Below are 12979 nucleotides of genomic sequence, written 5' to 3'. Positions count from 1 at the left end.
AATTTTCTTTCGAGTTTTATAACTAAGTGGAAATAAGTCCTTATCTAGAGATTTAAAAAATTCTTCTGTCTATTTCTGTTAATCAGATTGGCCTTCCAAAAGCCCATCCATTAACTTATCATAAAAGTTAACCCATAAGACAAAGATGTAAATGTAGTAAATATACTAAATTGATAGGACACTAGTTTTTAAATATAATAAACCACAGAAAAATGTAGATATGGATGTTTGTTTTACAGCAGAAAACAACTAGATGGCTTTTTTCTCAAGGTAGAAGGTGACTTTACAGAGGTGAAATGCAGGTGATATTACAGTAAAGACTGAAGTATTTCTGGGGATACAGACACCTGTTTTAAAATGATCCTTTACATAGCTTAGAGCATATATACTGAGACACTCTATATTGTCCAGGTGTCATTCAATTAATACTTTTTGTTCCAGGACTGTATTAATTTCTTATCCAGAAAGCAATTTGGCTAGTGATATACACACAATACAACTTATTCTAAAGGACTGAATATATTAAAGGTGAACTGGCTAAATAGAAAAGACTAGTGGATTTAATTTTTGAGGTAGCATAATGGAAGGTAACATTATTTCTGAATCATATGATTCTAATTCTCAATTTTAACAGTCCTTAGTTCACAAAATATTTTTATTGTAGATAGATGATTTGTATGAATCTCCAAAAATTAAGGGAGGAAAAAAAAAAAAAAAAGAAAACATGCAAACCCCCTTCCATCCCCATGGCCTCCACCAACCTACCTATTTCACATAATGATTCAAAGGGAGACCAGAGGAAAGGATTTAAACTAAGGCTCTTTTGGTAACATTCTGATCCTTTGGCAAGCCGATCTGTCTTGCTGTGGAAACAAAAGAATAAAAAAGCTATAAAGCCCCAACATTTATGAAGATAATTTTTGGTTTAGAAAATCATATAAATCTTATATAAATTCTGACAGCACTCCTCTTGATGTTTCCCTCAATTATCAACTTCTCCTTCTTCCCATTTTAACTCTATTATTTGGAAAAGTTCAAGTTAAAAGTCAGGTGAAACAAATACAACATGAACTGAAATATTAAAATAAACTCTTACTGCCTTCTTGAATACTACCATATAACATCCCAATGGTAATTCTAAATGTGAGTTACATATTTTAAACATATTTAAAATTATTTGATTTTTAACAAAAAGCAGTAGCCCTTAATGAAAAGGAAAATTCATAATTCTTTCCTAAAGGTTTACATTTGGAATCTTCACAATATCCCTGGTAATAAATAACTTGTAACAATCTGGGATTATGAGAATGGCATTGCTGACTCCCAAGATTTCTATTAAGAGGGCAGAAGGGGTTGGTGGGTATTGAGATTCACTGACACTTTGAAGTAAAAATACTATTTACCTAGTCTGAGGTTTAAATGTTTTAATACCACATGAAAAAATATATATATAGCAAGTCTTCTAAAATTGTAAGGTTTTACAAAGGACCAGATAGCAATGCAACCAACATCAAAGGAACCTCCTCTTCAAGTGAAACTATCAGATAAAATACATAATCTGTTTTAATATGCCAATTATCAGTATAATCTTAGGGAACTATAGAGAAGACTTCCTTGGGAAAACAGGCATTAGTTTGCCTGCCTTCTAAATTTCTACTTTAAAAAAGGAGAAAACAGGGGGCTGGGGGTATAGTTGGTAAAGTGATTGCCTCACATGCACAAGGCAGTAGGTTCAATCCCCAGCACCACAGGGGGAAAAAAAAAAGTAGAAAAAAGGGCAAAATGGATGCGGTGGTGCACACCTATAATTCCAGTGGGTTGGGAAGCCAAGACAGGTGTTCAAAGCTAGCCTCAGGAGCAGTGAGGTGCTCAAAGCTAGCCTCAGGAGCGGTGAGGTGCTAAGCAACTCAGTGAGACCCTGACAAAATATGGCTGGGGATGTGGCTCACTCTCGTGCCTGAGTTCAATCCCCAGTACCAAAAGAAAAAACAAAATAAAAACAAAACAGGGCAAATAATATGATAAGCCTAAGAAGTTTCAAGTGGATATAGTTGCAAATGCCAGAATTCCCACCTATGTGGGCAGCAAAAGCAGGATTGAAAGTTTGAGGCCAAATTAAAAAAAAAAAAAAGTTTGAGGACAACCTAGGCAATTTAGTTACATCTTTTTTGAGGGGGGGGAGGGAAGGAAGGAGGGAGGGAGGGAGGGAAGGAAGGAGGGGGGAGGGAAGGAAGAAGGGTGGAGAGGGAGACAGGCAGAAAGAGAAAGAAAGGGAGAAGATGTTAGATGTTAACAGCAGAGATGTTATCAGCAGAGTGCTTGCCTAGCATGTGTGATTTGTTCCCCAGCACAGGAAAAAAAAATAATAATTAATCTGGGGGGTGGTGTCTTAGGGAATTGAACTCAGGGGTACTTTACCACTGAGCTACATCCCCAGCCCTTTTTTAAATTTTGAGACAGGGTCTCACTAAGTTGCTGTGGTTGGCCTCGAACTTGTGATTGCCTGAGCCTCTTAAGTCTCTGGGATTCAGGCACATGCCACTGTGCCCTGCCCTATTTGTCTAACTTTGTTTGTTTTTTTGGGGGGGAGAATGTGTGTGCCAGAGACTGAACTCAGGGGCACTCAACCACTGAGCCATATCATCAATCCTATTTTGTATTTTATTTAGAGACAGGGTCTCACTGAGTTGCTTAGTGTCTCGCTTTTGCTCAGGCTGTCTTTGAATTCAATCTTCCTGCCTCACCTTCAACTGGTGTTACTGTGATTACAGGTGTACGCCACCATGCCTAGCTATTTGTCCCACTTAAACTAATAAACATGTGGGCAACACTCTGGCAATGGGCAAAGAGACATGTCATGGCGGGATTACTCTCATAGTAGTCAGAAGTAGAACAGAAGACAGTCCTTTGTTCATCCTAGCTAGATCTCTATAGTGGCAGCCAGAGCTGTTTCATGCTAGGGCACATTAAAAACACACATGCACACAAAGAAGGAATCAAAATGAATGTAGACTTTTGAAAAATGTAAATAAATTTTGTCAAAGTCCATGCCTAAGACTGTTCAGGTGAAATTTCTTACAAGAAAAATAATTGTCACAGATTGATTTAATCATCTAACAGGGACAGAGAAGTAACCTAAAAATAGGAAATAAAGAAAATGTATAAAAAGGCTATTTTCTAAAAGTAACAGAGTTAGAAGTAGTAAATCAATACTTGGGATTTATTATTTTTTTTTGGTGGGGGGAGTAATGGGGATTGAGCCCAGGGTTGCTTTATTACCAAGCTACATCTCCAGCCCTCCTTTTTTATTTTGAGACAGGATCTTGCTAAATTACTTAGAGCCTACTAATTTGCTGAGGCTGGCCTTGAACTTCTGATCCTCCTGCCTCAGCCTCCTGAATTGTTGAGATTATAGGCATGAGCCACTGCACCTGGCAGGAATTTTTAATATAAGGCTAGAAAGGGAAAATACAGTGAAATCTCAATGTTTGAGGACTATATTAAGCCTCTAACAAACTATTCTATGACTATTTCTTCTACAATTTTCTTCTTGTAATTCTGAAATAAAAACATTTCCTCTAGTCCCTTTCTTCATAAACCCTTCTCTGGTGAGAATCTCTTTGATAAATAATTCCTAAATCTACTTATTGACATCAAACTTACCTTTCCTCTGCCAGCTGGACAGTTTCATCTAAGTTTATTTAGTTCCTTACTTAAAGCTTCATGTGTTCAAAATCAAATTCATCTTTTCTCCTGAAATCTGTTCTCTCCTTAGATATTAGCCTGCCTCACTTCTAATTTTTCAAGTGAGTAGAAAATAGGGCAAATGATATGATAAAGATAAGAGGTTTGAGCTGGGCATGGTGTGTGCACTAAGAGCAACACTATTATCACAAGTTCACACTCAAAAAATCTACTTACAGACAATTCTGACTCATTCTTTCCTGACCTTCATGGTCAAACAGAAACCTGGCCTTAATTCACATACTTTTATTTTACCTCTGGCTTAAAGTTCCTTCTTTATTTTTACTGTTATGATCTGTATTGCTTCTTACATGTCAATAGTCTTTTTTTTTTTTTTTTAGTTTTCGGCAGACACAACATCTTTTGTTTGTATGTGGTGCTGAGGATCGAACCCAGGCCGCACACATGTCAGGCGAGCACTCTACTGCTTGAGCCACATTCCCCAGCCCCAGATTCTTAACACTCCATGTTTCCATTCATTCACAGTTTGCCTGTTTATTTTTTCCTGTGTTTTCCCTTGCAATTGATGTAGTATGCATGTATCTAGATTATAGGATGCAATTTTAGTCATAAGACAGGCATATCACAACTAAAATGAAAATTCAGTTTTGAGGCAGGATTGTTCCACTTTGGATTCTTTACCATCTTTATGATGAATAAAAATAACATAATCATATTCCTCAGAAGGGGGAAAAAGCTTCCATCTTCACAATTAGGAACTGCTTTCACACACACCAAACTTTTCTCAGGACTGGAGTTCAACTGCACCCTCAAAACTTTATTAATAATTTTATTTAAAAATAATAGTAGTACTTACATGTGCGAGACAAGCGCTCTGCCACTGAGCCACAACCCCAGCCCCCAAATTTTAAAATTTAAATGTTCTCTTTTATTTATTTTGGGATAATTTTAGATTTATAAGAATGTCACAAAAGTGATAGAGTGCCTGTGTCTCTTATATATAATTCCCCCTAATAATATCTAATAAAATCACAGTACAATTATCAAAACCAAGAAATTGACATTAATATAACAGTGTCCTCATTTGGATTCAGCTGCTTTTATGTGTGCTCATTTGTAGGTATATAGTTTTATCACATTTACAGATCTGTGTAACCACCACCACAATCAAGATACAGAACTGCTCCAATTTCCCAAAGAAACTCCTTCAGCTGTTCTTTTAGTTACATTTTCTCTCAGAATCACTCATGTTCTCCATCACTATTATTTTGTTAAATCACTACATAAATAGAATTTCGCAGTATGTAAACTTTTGGAACTGACTTTTTTCACTTGCCACAATGCCCTTGGTATCCAAGTTATTGTATACAACAATAGTTCATTCCTCTATATTGCTAAGCAGTAGTAGTACACTATATGAAATATTTATTTACCTATTTACCCACTGAATATTTTCCAATTTGGGACTTTTACAAATAAGCTGCTATGATATATAAGTATCCCTGTCACAATGTATGAGGAATCCTGTTGTTCTGCATCCTTAGCTGAACTTGTTATTGTCAGAAGTTTTTTTTTTTTAGCCATTCTAATAGGTATATTGTAGAATTTCATGATGGTTTTACTTGCCTTTAATAATGGCCAATGATTTGGTACATCTTTTTTTTTTTTTGTTTTGTTTTGTTTGTTTTTGTTTTTGGCAGTACTGGGGACTAAACCTAAGAGTAGGCTCTACTACTGAGCTATATCCCCAGACCTTGTATTTTTGAGACAGGATTTGGCTAAATTGCCAAGGCTGGCCTTGAACTTGTGATCCTCTTGCCTCAGTTTCCTAAGGTGTGGGAATTATAGGCATGTATCACTATGCCTGGCTGAATATGGTGCTTTTAAGAATATTAAAATTTTGACTTCTTTCACAAATCCTGCATTCCCAGGTATATATCACTCCCCTCAAATAATTTATAGTCTTCAAACATCTATTTTCCTTTAAAAGTTCTATAGTTATATAGAAATGTTATATTTTTTCTTTTTCTATCAAGTTTTTCCTAGTTGACATCTTACTCTTCTGCTTAACCAAGCAGAACTGATTACTATTTTATTATACAAACAAAATATTGCTCAAATTTTATCACAGTACTGTCGCAACCCCCTTGCCCGCAAGGAAGACGCAACAACAGGAATCTTCTTTCAGCCGTTTATTCAGGTCCTTGATATTTCTTCTTCTCCCTCTCGGATGCCTCTCCCAGCCTTAATAAAGCATCTCAAGCCCCAATGCGAAGCTGCCACGTGGAGCTTTCTCATAGGGTGTTAAAAAACCATGCGCCAACTCTCCCAAATAAGGAGTTGTTTGTTACAGACCACAGCGGAGCCAGCGCCATCTTGTAATGGCGACCACAGTCCGCAGAAACGGCTCACCACAGTTCCCCCTTTTGTTTTCCAAAAACAATACAGGCGAGAGTAGAGGTCCTATCCCACTGTGCAGAAGTGGCTGCATAGTATGGCTCAGCCCCAAGGAGGGCCCTTCCCCAGATCTGAGGCCATATCAGCCGACGCCTTTTTTCGTGGGACGGGGCGTGGACGCGTCTAACCCGCATGCAATAGGACATGCTCTCCTTGAGGTCCACTTCAAGGATCACTCAAGTGCAGTGCCTTGCCTCGCATCCTGTATCGTGATGATGGTGGACGAAGGGGGATGGCTGAGGCTGAACTGTGGCTGTATAGAAATACGACGACAAACAAGTTGGCAACACCCTAAAAGAAAGGCACGGGTCTTAAGGCGATAGAAAAGCACTAGTGTGGAAACCCATCTGCGTGCAATGGCAGTAAAGCCGGCAGAGTGCAAGGGCTTTCCAACACTAAGAGAATAACAAAGAAAGACATGTCGATCCCAGTGCAATGTTCATAAAACTTGGGGTGCAACGACCATGTCAAAGATTTACTGTTTAATCTGCGCAAGCCAGACTTGAGGTGAGATGCCATTTTCTAAAGCTGTAAGAGCTTGTATGATCATAGCTTTATCTGGACCAATTTCCGGCCAAATATTCGCCAATGATACGGGAGGCATTCCTGGAATCATTAAATCATGAACCGGCATCGGCATTGGCCAAGCCCGTGCCGCTGCCCACCACTGCATTGGTGTCATCCATGTCATCGGCACCAGCACCAGAGCTAGAGCGCTCAGCAGAATGAAGATCCTCATCACGGGATTGCTGTGGTATTTCTTGTTGCTGAGTAGCTGGCGTCAAGACTCTTCTTGTCAGGCGTTCAGGGACCCACAATGGTTCCGTGCGATCCTGGGGAAAAACACATACAGATCCTCGTGCCCATGTCAGCACGGGGTCGGGGCCGTTCCATTGGCCCGTAAGAACATCTTTCCACTTAACATAGCCACTCACAGAGGGCTGAGGGGACACATGTCTATCGGCCGCAGAGCGACCGTGAATATCCAAATTCAAAAAATTAATGGTAAAGAGAGCTAAGGACAGGCGTTCTTTAGGAGTATGTTCAGCTCCTATTCCCCCCTTATGTTTTTGTAAAGTTTCCTTTAAGGTGCGATGAGCACGCTCAACAGTAGGCTGCCGCATAGTGGCAAGCACACATAATTGGAAAGGTTTATCACTTTGGAGCCTGCATAAAGTAGCATGTTGTATAGCTTCTTCTACTGTCATAAGGGCCGCTCTAGCCTCTTTAGTGAGGCTACGAGGGGAAGTAAGATCTGGATCACCCCTAAGAGTAGCATACAAAGGCTGTAGCATAACATTAGAAATATGTAAATATCCTCGTATCCAATTAATATCTCCCAGCAGTTTTTGATAATCATTTAGAGTTTGGAGATCCTGAGTTCGTATGGTGATTTTTTGTGGTCGTAATTTGCCATACCCAATTGTTGCTCCCAAATACTTAATAGAATCCCCTGTTTGAACCTTTTCAGGTGCAATATGCAGTCCATATTGAGCTAACAACTTCACTAGGTCTTTATAGGCCTCATGAATTGTCTGCTCTAATTTAGTAGCCAATAATACATCATCCATATAATGAATGATCTTGATGGAGGAATACTTTTGTCTGAGAGGTGCGAGTGTCTTCCCCACATACATCTGACATAACGTGGGACTATTAGCCATTCCCTGCGGCAACACTACCCACTCAAACCTTTGATCTGGTTCCTCGTGGTTACACGATGGAAGGGTGAAGGCAAAACGCTGCGAGTCTTTAGGATGCAAAGGAATAGAAAAGAAACAGTCTTTAATGTTAATAACAATAATGTGCCAGCCTTGAGGAACAGAGGAGAGCAGAGGCAGCCCTCTTTGAATGGGCCCCATAAGTTGCATTTGAGCATTAACTGCTCGTAGATCATGCAGTAGGCGCCACTTCCCTGATTTTTTCTTAGTGACAAATATGGGAGTATTCCATGGAGAAGTAGAAGGTTGGATGTGACCCAAGTCAAGTTGTTCTTTAACTAGAGCATGGGCTGCTGCCAATCCAACCGAGGGAAGAGGCCACCGAGGCACCCAAACAGGCTCCTCAGTGAGCCATGCTATGGGTACTTGAGCCCCAGTGGCCCCTAGGAAAAACCCAGACCAAATCTGTCAAGCTTTTCATGACCTTGTACAGGATGCTTACGTCCCTGTAAATGTTTTCCTAGTCCCAAACCTGGCCTATACCCCATACTTTGCATAATTTGTTGAGACACCGGGGAATAATCATTACTAAGAGTGAACCCCATGTCTTTCATCAGATCACGACCCCATAGAGAGATAGGTAAATCAAGCACATAAGGCTGAAAGGTACCATTATGTCCTTCTACGTCCTTCCAGAATAGATGTCTACAGCTAATCTGAGGAGCTTGGGCATATCCAAGTCCTCTCAGAGATTGATCAGAAGTCTGCACTGGCCATCCCTTAGACCAGTCCTTAAGCGCTACAATGCTACGGTCTGCTCCTGTATCAAGTAATCCCACAATAGATTTACCTTCTATGCTTAATTCCAAAGTAGGGCGATTGCTCATATCTAGTGACAAATAAGCACAATTCCCTCCGGTGGTACCAATCTCATTCCCTGTCCGTGACCTTGAGTCAGCAGGGAAGTGATTATGTAAGCTAGGCAAAATTAGTAATTGAGCAATCCGATCTCCTGGGGAGATGGACACAATGCCCCTTGGAGCTTCCACCATAACCTTTACTATCCCTACAGTATCAGGACTTATGACTCCGGGGAAAACATGAAGACCTTGTAAAATAGAGGATGCACGTCCAATTAGCAAACCTACAGTGCCAGGTGGTAGAGGCCCTTTAAACTCAGTTTCCACCAATTGGACTCCCATCTTAGGTGTTAATACGAGTCTGGAGGTGGAACAGAGGTCCAATCCCGCGGCACCTGTAGTGGCTCTCCGCGTTTCATGGGATGGCGTAGAGATGGCCATGTCTCGGGTTCGGGTGTAACATTCTCCACTGCCCCATATATTTGTGGGCCCTGGGGTCGAGGGCCCCGTCGGCCGTTTTTTGGCCCAGCTGAAATAGGCTGTCCATGGATGTCCCTCACTGATCTACACTCTTTTGCCCAATGCTTCCCCTTTTTGCATCTTGGACACAACCCCGGTAGACGAAGGCCATTGGAAGGGCCACCGTGAGGAGGTCCAGTAAAATTGTCTTTTTTGGGACATTCACGTCTGACATGACCGGGTTGACCACAATGGAAGCACGTTCCGGCGGCAGGACCGCCCCCTTTTGCAATCCGAAGGACAGCAGCTGCAAGACCTGCATTAGTTAAAGGTCCTCCAATCTCTCTACACACCTTCATCCATGCTTCTATGCCTTTGTTCTTATAAGGAGCGATTGCTGCTTTACATTCCTTGGTGCATTGCTCAAAGACCAATTGCTTAACAAGGGGCATGGCTCTATCAGGATCCCCAAAAATCTTTCCAGCGGCATCCACCATCCTTGCTACAAAGTCTGAAAAGGGTTCTGTAGGGCCTTGTATAATCTTGGTCAAATTACCAGATACCTCTCCTCTGTTTGGAAGTGACTTCCATGCCCGAATGCAAATGTTATTAATTTGATCATATACCACAAGAGGGAATCCTGTCTGTTGATTAACAAATCTACCTTGCCCCAAAAGCATGTCCTTATCCCAATGAGGGTGTCCGGCCGCATGGTTTTGGGCGGCCTGTTCTATTGCGCCCTCTAACACAAATGTTCTCCAGTCCAAATATTTACCTGGGGAAACACAAGCCCGAACAAGGCTAGCCCAATCAGAGGGAGTCATACAGTATCTAGACAGACTCTCCACCTGAGTTAGCGTGAAGGCGGCATCCACCCCATAGGTGCGCACAGACTCCGCCAGGGTCTTCACAATTTTAAAATCTAAAGGCTCATGGAATCTTCCCCTATTATCGTCCTGAAAAACCGGATAAGCAAGACCCATCTCAGCGTGAACAGCCTTCCATGTTTGAGCATGGAAAGCTCTCCCCGAAACACCCCCACCATACGGCGGTGGATCCGGAGGATCACATTTCTTGAGCCCCGGTCTATCTTTGTTCCCTTCTCCTACAGCTAAACTCCCTAGCTGGCGAGACAGCCTCCCAAGCTCCTCCTCCTCATTCTCCTCTTCCTCTGACCCACTTTCACATGGGGGTGTGCGCAGCGCACTGAGATCTGGATACAATCGCCTCTTCCCCTGTTTCACGCTCCGCACACTTCCATCCTCCCGAGATACCTCACTTCCTGCCGTCTCTGATTTCTCCTCATGTAATTGTTCTAGAACTTCCTGTCCTTTTGTTAGCGCGTCATGACATCTGCCATCTGTGAGGCAACTACGGACTATTTTCCATAGGGGTATCACCCCGCCCTCTAATATGCCCTGCTCAGAAGCAAAGTCAAGATCTTTGCCTAATTTATCCCAACTAGGTATGGTAAGGCTGCCCGAAAATGCAAACCACGGTGCAGCAATATCTATCTTCTGTAAAAATCTCTGTAAAGTACGATGCTTCACTTCCAGGCCCTTGGAACGTAACAGGCCATCTAGGGCCAGGAGAAGCGAACTTGAAGATGCGGCACCCATGACACAACAACAAAAGAAACACAGAAAACAAAAGACACAGACGACAAAAGAAACACAGAAAACAAAAGTGAAAGTACACATTGCAGCTGCAATAAAATATGAGGCTCTCTCTTTCTTTGTAGAGGAGCTGACCCCGCTTTGGTCGCGGATCCCACTTACTGGGACTATCCCCGCTTTGGTCGCGGGTCCCACTTACCTGGGACTATCCGGTGCACCACCCCTGACGACTGAAAGTTCTGGTTCCCGGGTCTCGGCACCACTTGTCGCGACCCCCTTGCCCGCAAGGAAGACGCAACAACAGGAATCTTCTTTCAGCCGTTTATTCAGGTCCTTGATATTTCTTCTTCTCCCTCTCGGATGCCTCTCCCAGCCTTAATAAAGCATCTCAAGCCCCAATGCGAAGCTGCCACGTGGAGCTTTCTCATAGGGTGTTAAAAAACCATGCGCCAACTCTCCCAAATAAGGAGTTGTTTGTTACAGACCACAGCGGAGCCAGCGCCATCTTGTAATGGCGACCACAGTCCGCAGAAACGGCTCACCACACAGTACTTTATTTATTTTTTTGTTTTACAAAAAGAAATCATTTTTTATTTAACAAAATCATCTTTTTTTTTATTAGTTGCTCAAGACAATACAATGATCTTGACATATCATACTTTGATTCAAATAGGGTGTGAATTGCTGTATGTTTACAAATGGATGTATAACCAATGTGATCCTGTAATCTGTACACGTGGAAAAATGAGAATTCACAGTACTTTTATTATAATAATAAAAAATTACAAACTTTGTTAACTGTTTCTTTCCTTGTATTCTATTATAAACCTTTGAGGGTGGGGGCTATTACTTACATTTATATTTTCAATGTCAAGTACTGTGTCTAGCTATAATGTGGGATAGATCTCCAAGTATCTTGAATGAACAACAAGAAGGAAGGTAATGCCAGTTGAGTGCAGGGCACAGTGGCATATTCCTGTAATCCCAGTGGCCCAGGAGGCTGAGAGTTCAAAGGAAGATTGAGAGTTCAAAGCCAGACTCAGGAACTTAGCAAGGCCCTAAGCAACTCAGTGAGACCCTGTCTCTAACTTAAATTCTATACAAAAAGTCATTTTCAAGTTTTTTTATTTTCCTCTTTTTTTGGGTACTTGGGGATTGAACTCAGGGGCACACACCCAGCTCTATTTTGTATTTTATTTAGAAACAGGGTCTCACTGAGTTGGTTAGGGCCTCGCTAAATTGCTAAGGCTGGTTTTGAACTTGTGATTCTCCTGCCTCAGCCTCCTGAGCCCCTGGGATTATAGGTGTGCAACACTTGGCTGGGCAAGTTTATTTTTCTTAATACAATATTCATTTGTCTTGGGGCTGGGGTTGTGCCTCGCGGTAGAGCGCTTGCCTCGCACGTGCAAGACCCTGGGTTCGATCCTCAGCATCAAATAAAAATAAATAAAGGTGTGGTGTCCAAGTACAACTAAAAAGTAAATATTAAAAAAAAAATGCATTTGTCTTGATTTATCTTAAAACAGATGCTATTCTGGTTCTTTAAATAAGCAGTCCTCTGTTACTTCTCATACAACAGATGACATTTAGATATACAAAGTGCTCCCTTGGGCAGTTGTGAGCAATTTCTACTATTCTAATTGTAACTCAACCCACTACTTCAGAAGTATTTCAGAATGAAAATGAGTAAGAACAATATTATTATTGTTCAATAATATTATTGAATAATATTATTATTGTAGTAACTTTGATTTCATACTGACTTCTCTTGAAACTTTAAATAGATTTAGGGGCTGGGGCTGGGGCTGAGCAGTACAGCACTCGCCTAACACATGCAAGGCCCTGGGTTTGATCCTCAGCACCACATAAAAATAAATAAATAAAATAAAGGCATTGTGTCCAACTACAACTAAAAAAAAATAAATATTTAAAAAAATAAAATAAGTAGATTTAAAGAACTATTTCTATAATCACTATTATTTCAACTGCCATTGTAAGAGACTTCTTTTGACATACTTCAAAACTGTTATGATATGGGGCTGGGGTTGTGGCTCAGAGGCAGAGCATTCACCTAGCACCAGTGAGGCACTGGGTTTGATCCTCACACAACATAAAGATAAATAAATAAAGGTATTATGTCCATCAACAACTAAAAATATTTTTAAAAAATTGTTATGATATGCCAGATGATAACTGTCATTCTTTATTACTGAAATTTGCA

The 12979-nt window shown here is 41.0% G+C and overlaps 1 protein-coding gene across 2 annotated transcripts in view; it reads right to left on the bottom strand.

The window, feature by feature from the left end:
- Window positions 1-12979, bottom strand: part of LOC308636785 (cell division cycle protein 27 homolog) — a 46876-nt gene that overhangs the window by 13128 nt on the left and 20769 nt on the right. For both annotated transcript variants that reach the window (XM_081272515.1, XM_081272516.1), the window contains exon 5: window positions 766-863. In XM_081272515.1, coding sequence (XP_081128641.1) covers window positions 766-863 — 98 coding nt within the window. The remainder of the gene's footprint in view (window positions 1-765; window positions 864-12979) is intronic.

Source organism: Spermophilus citellus (assembly GCF_964194105.1).
Source record: "Spermophilus citellus genome assembly, chromosome: 17".
Lineage (NCBI taxonomy): Eukaryota > Metazoa > Chordata > Mammalia > Rodentia > Sciuridae > Spermophilus > Spermophilus citellus.
The sequence above is the reverse complement of the archived record's forward strand: the minus strand, read 5'-3'. Positions and strand labels throughout refer to the sequence as shown.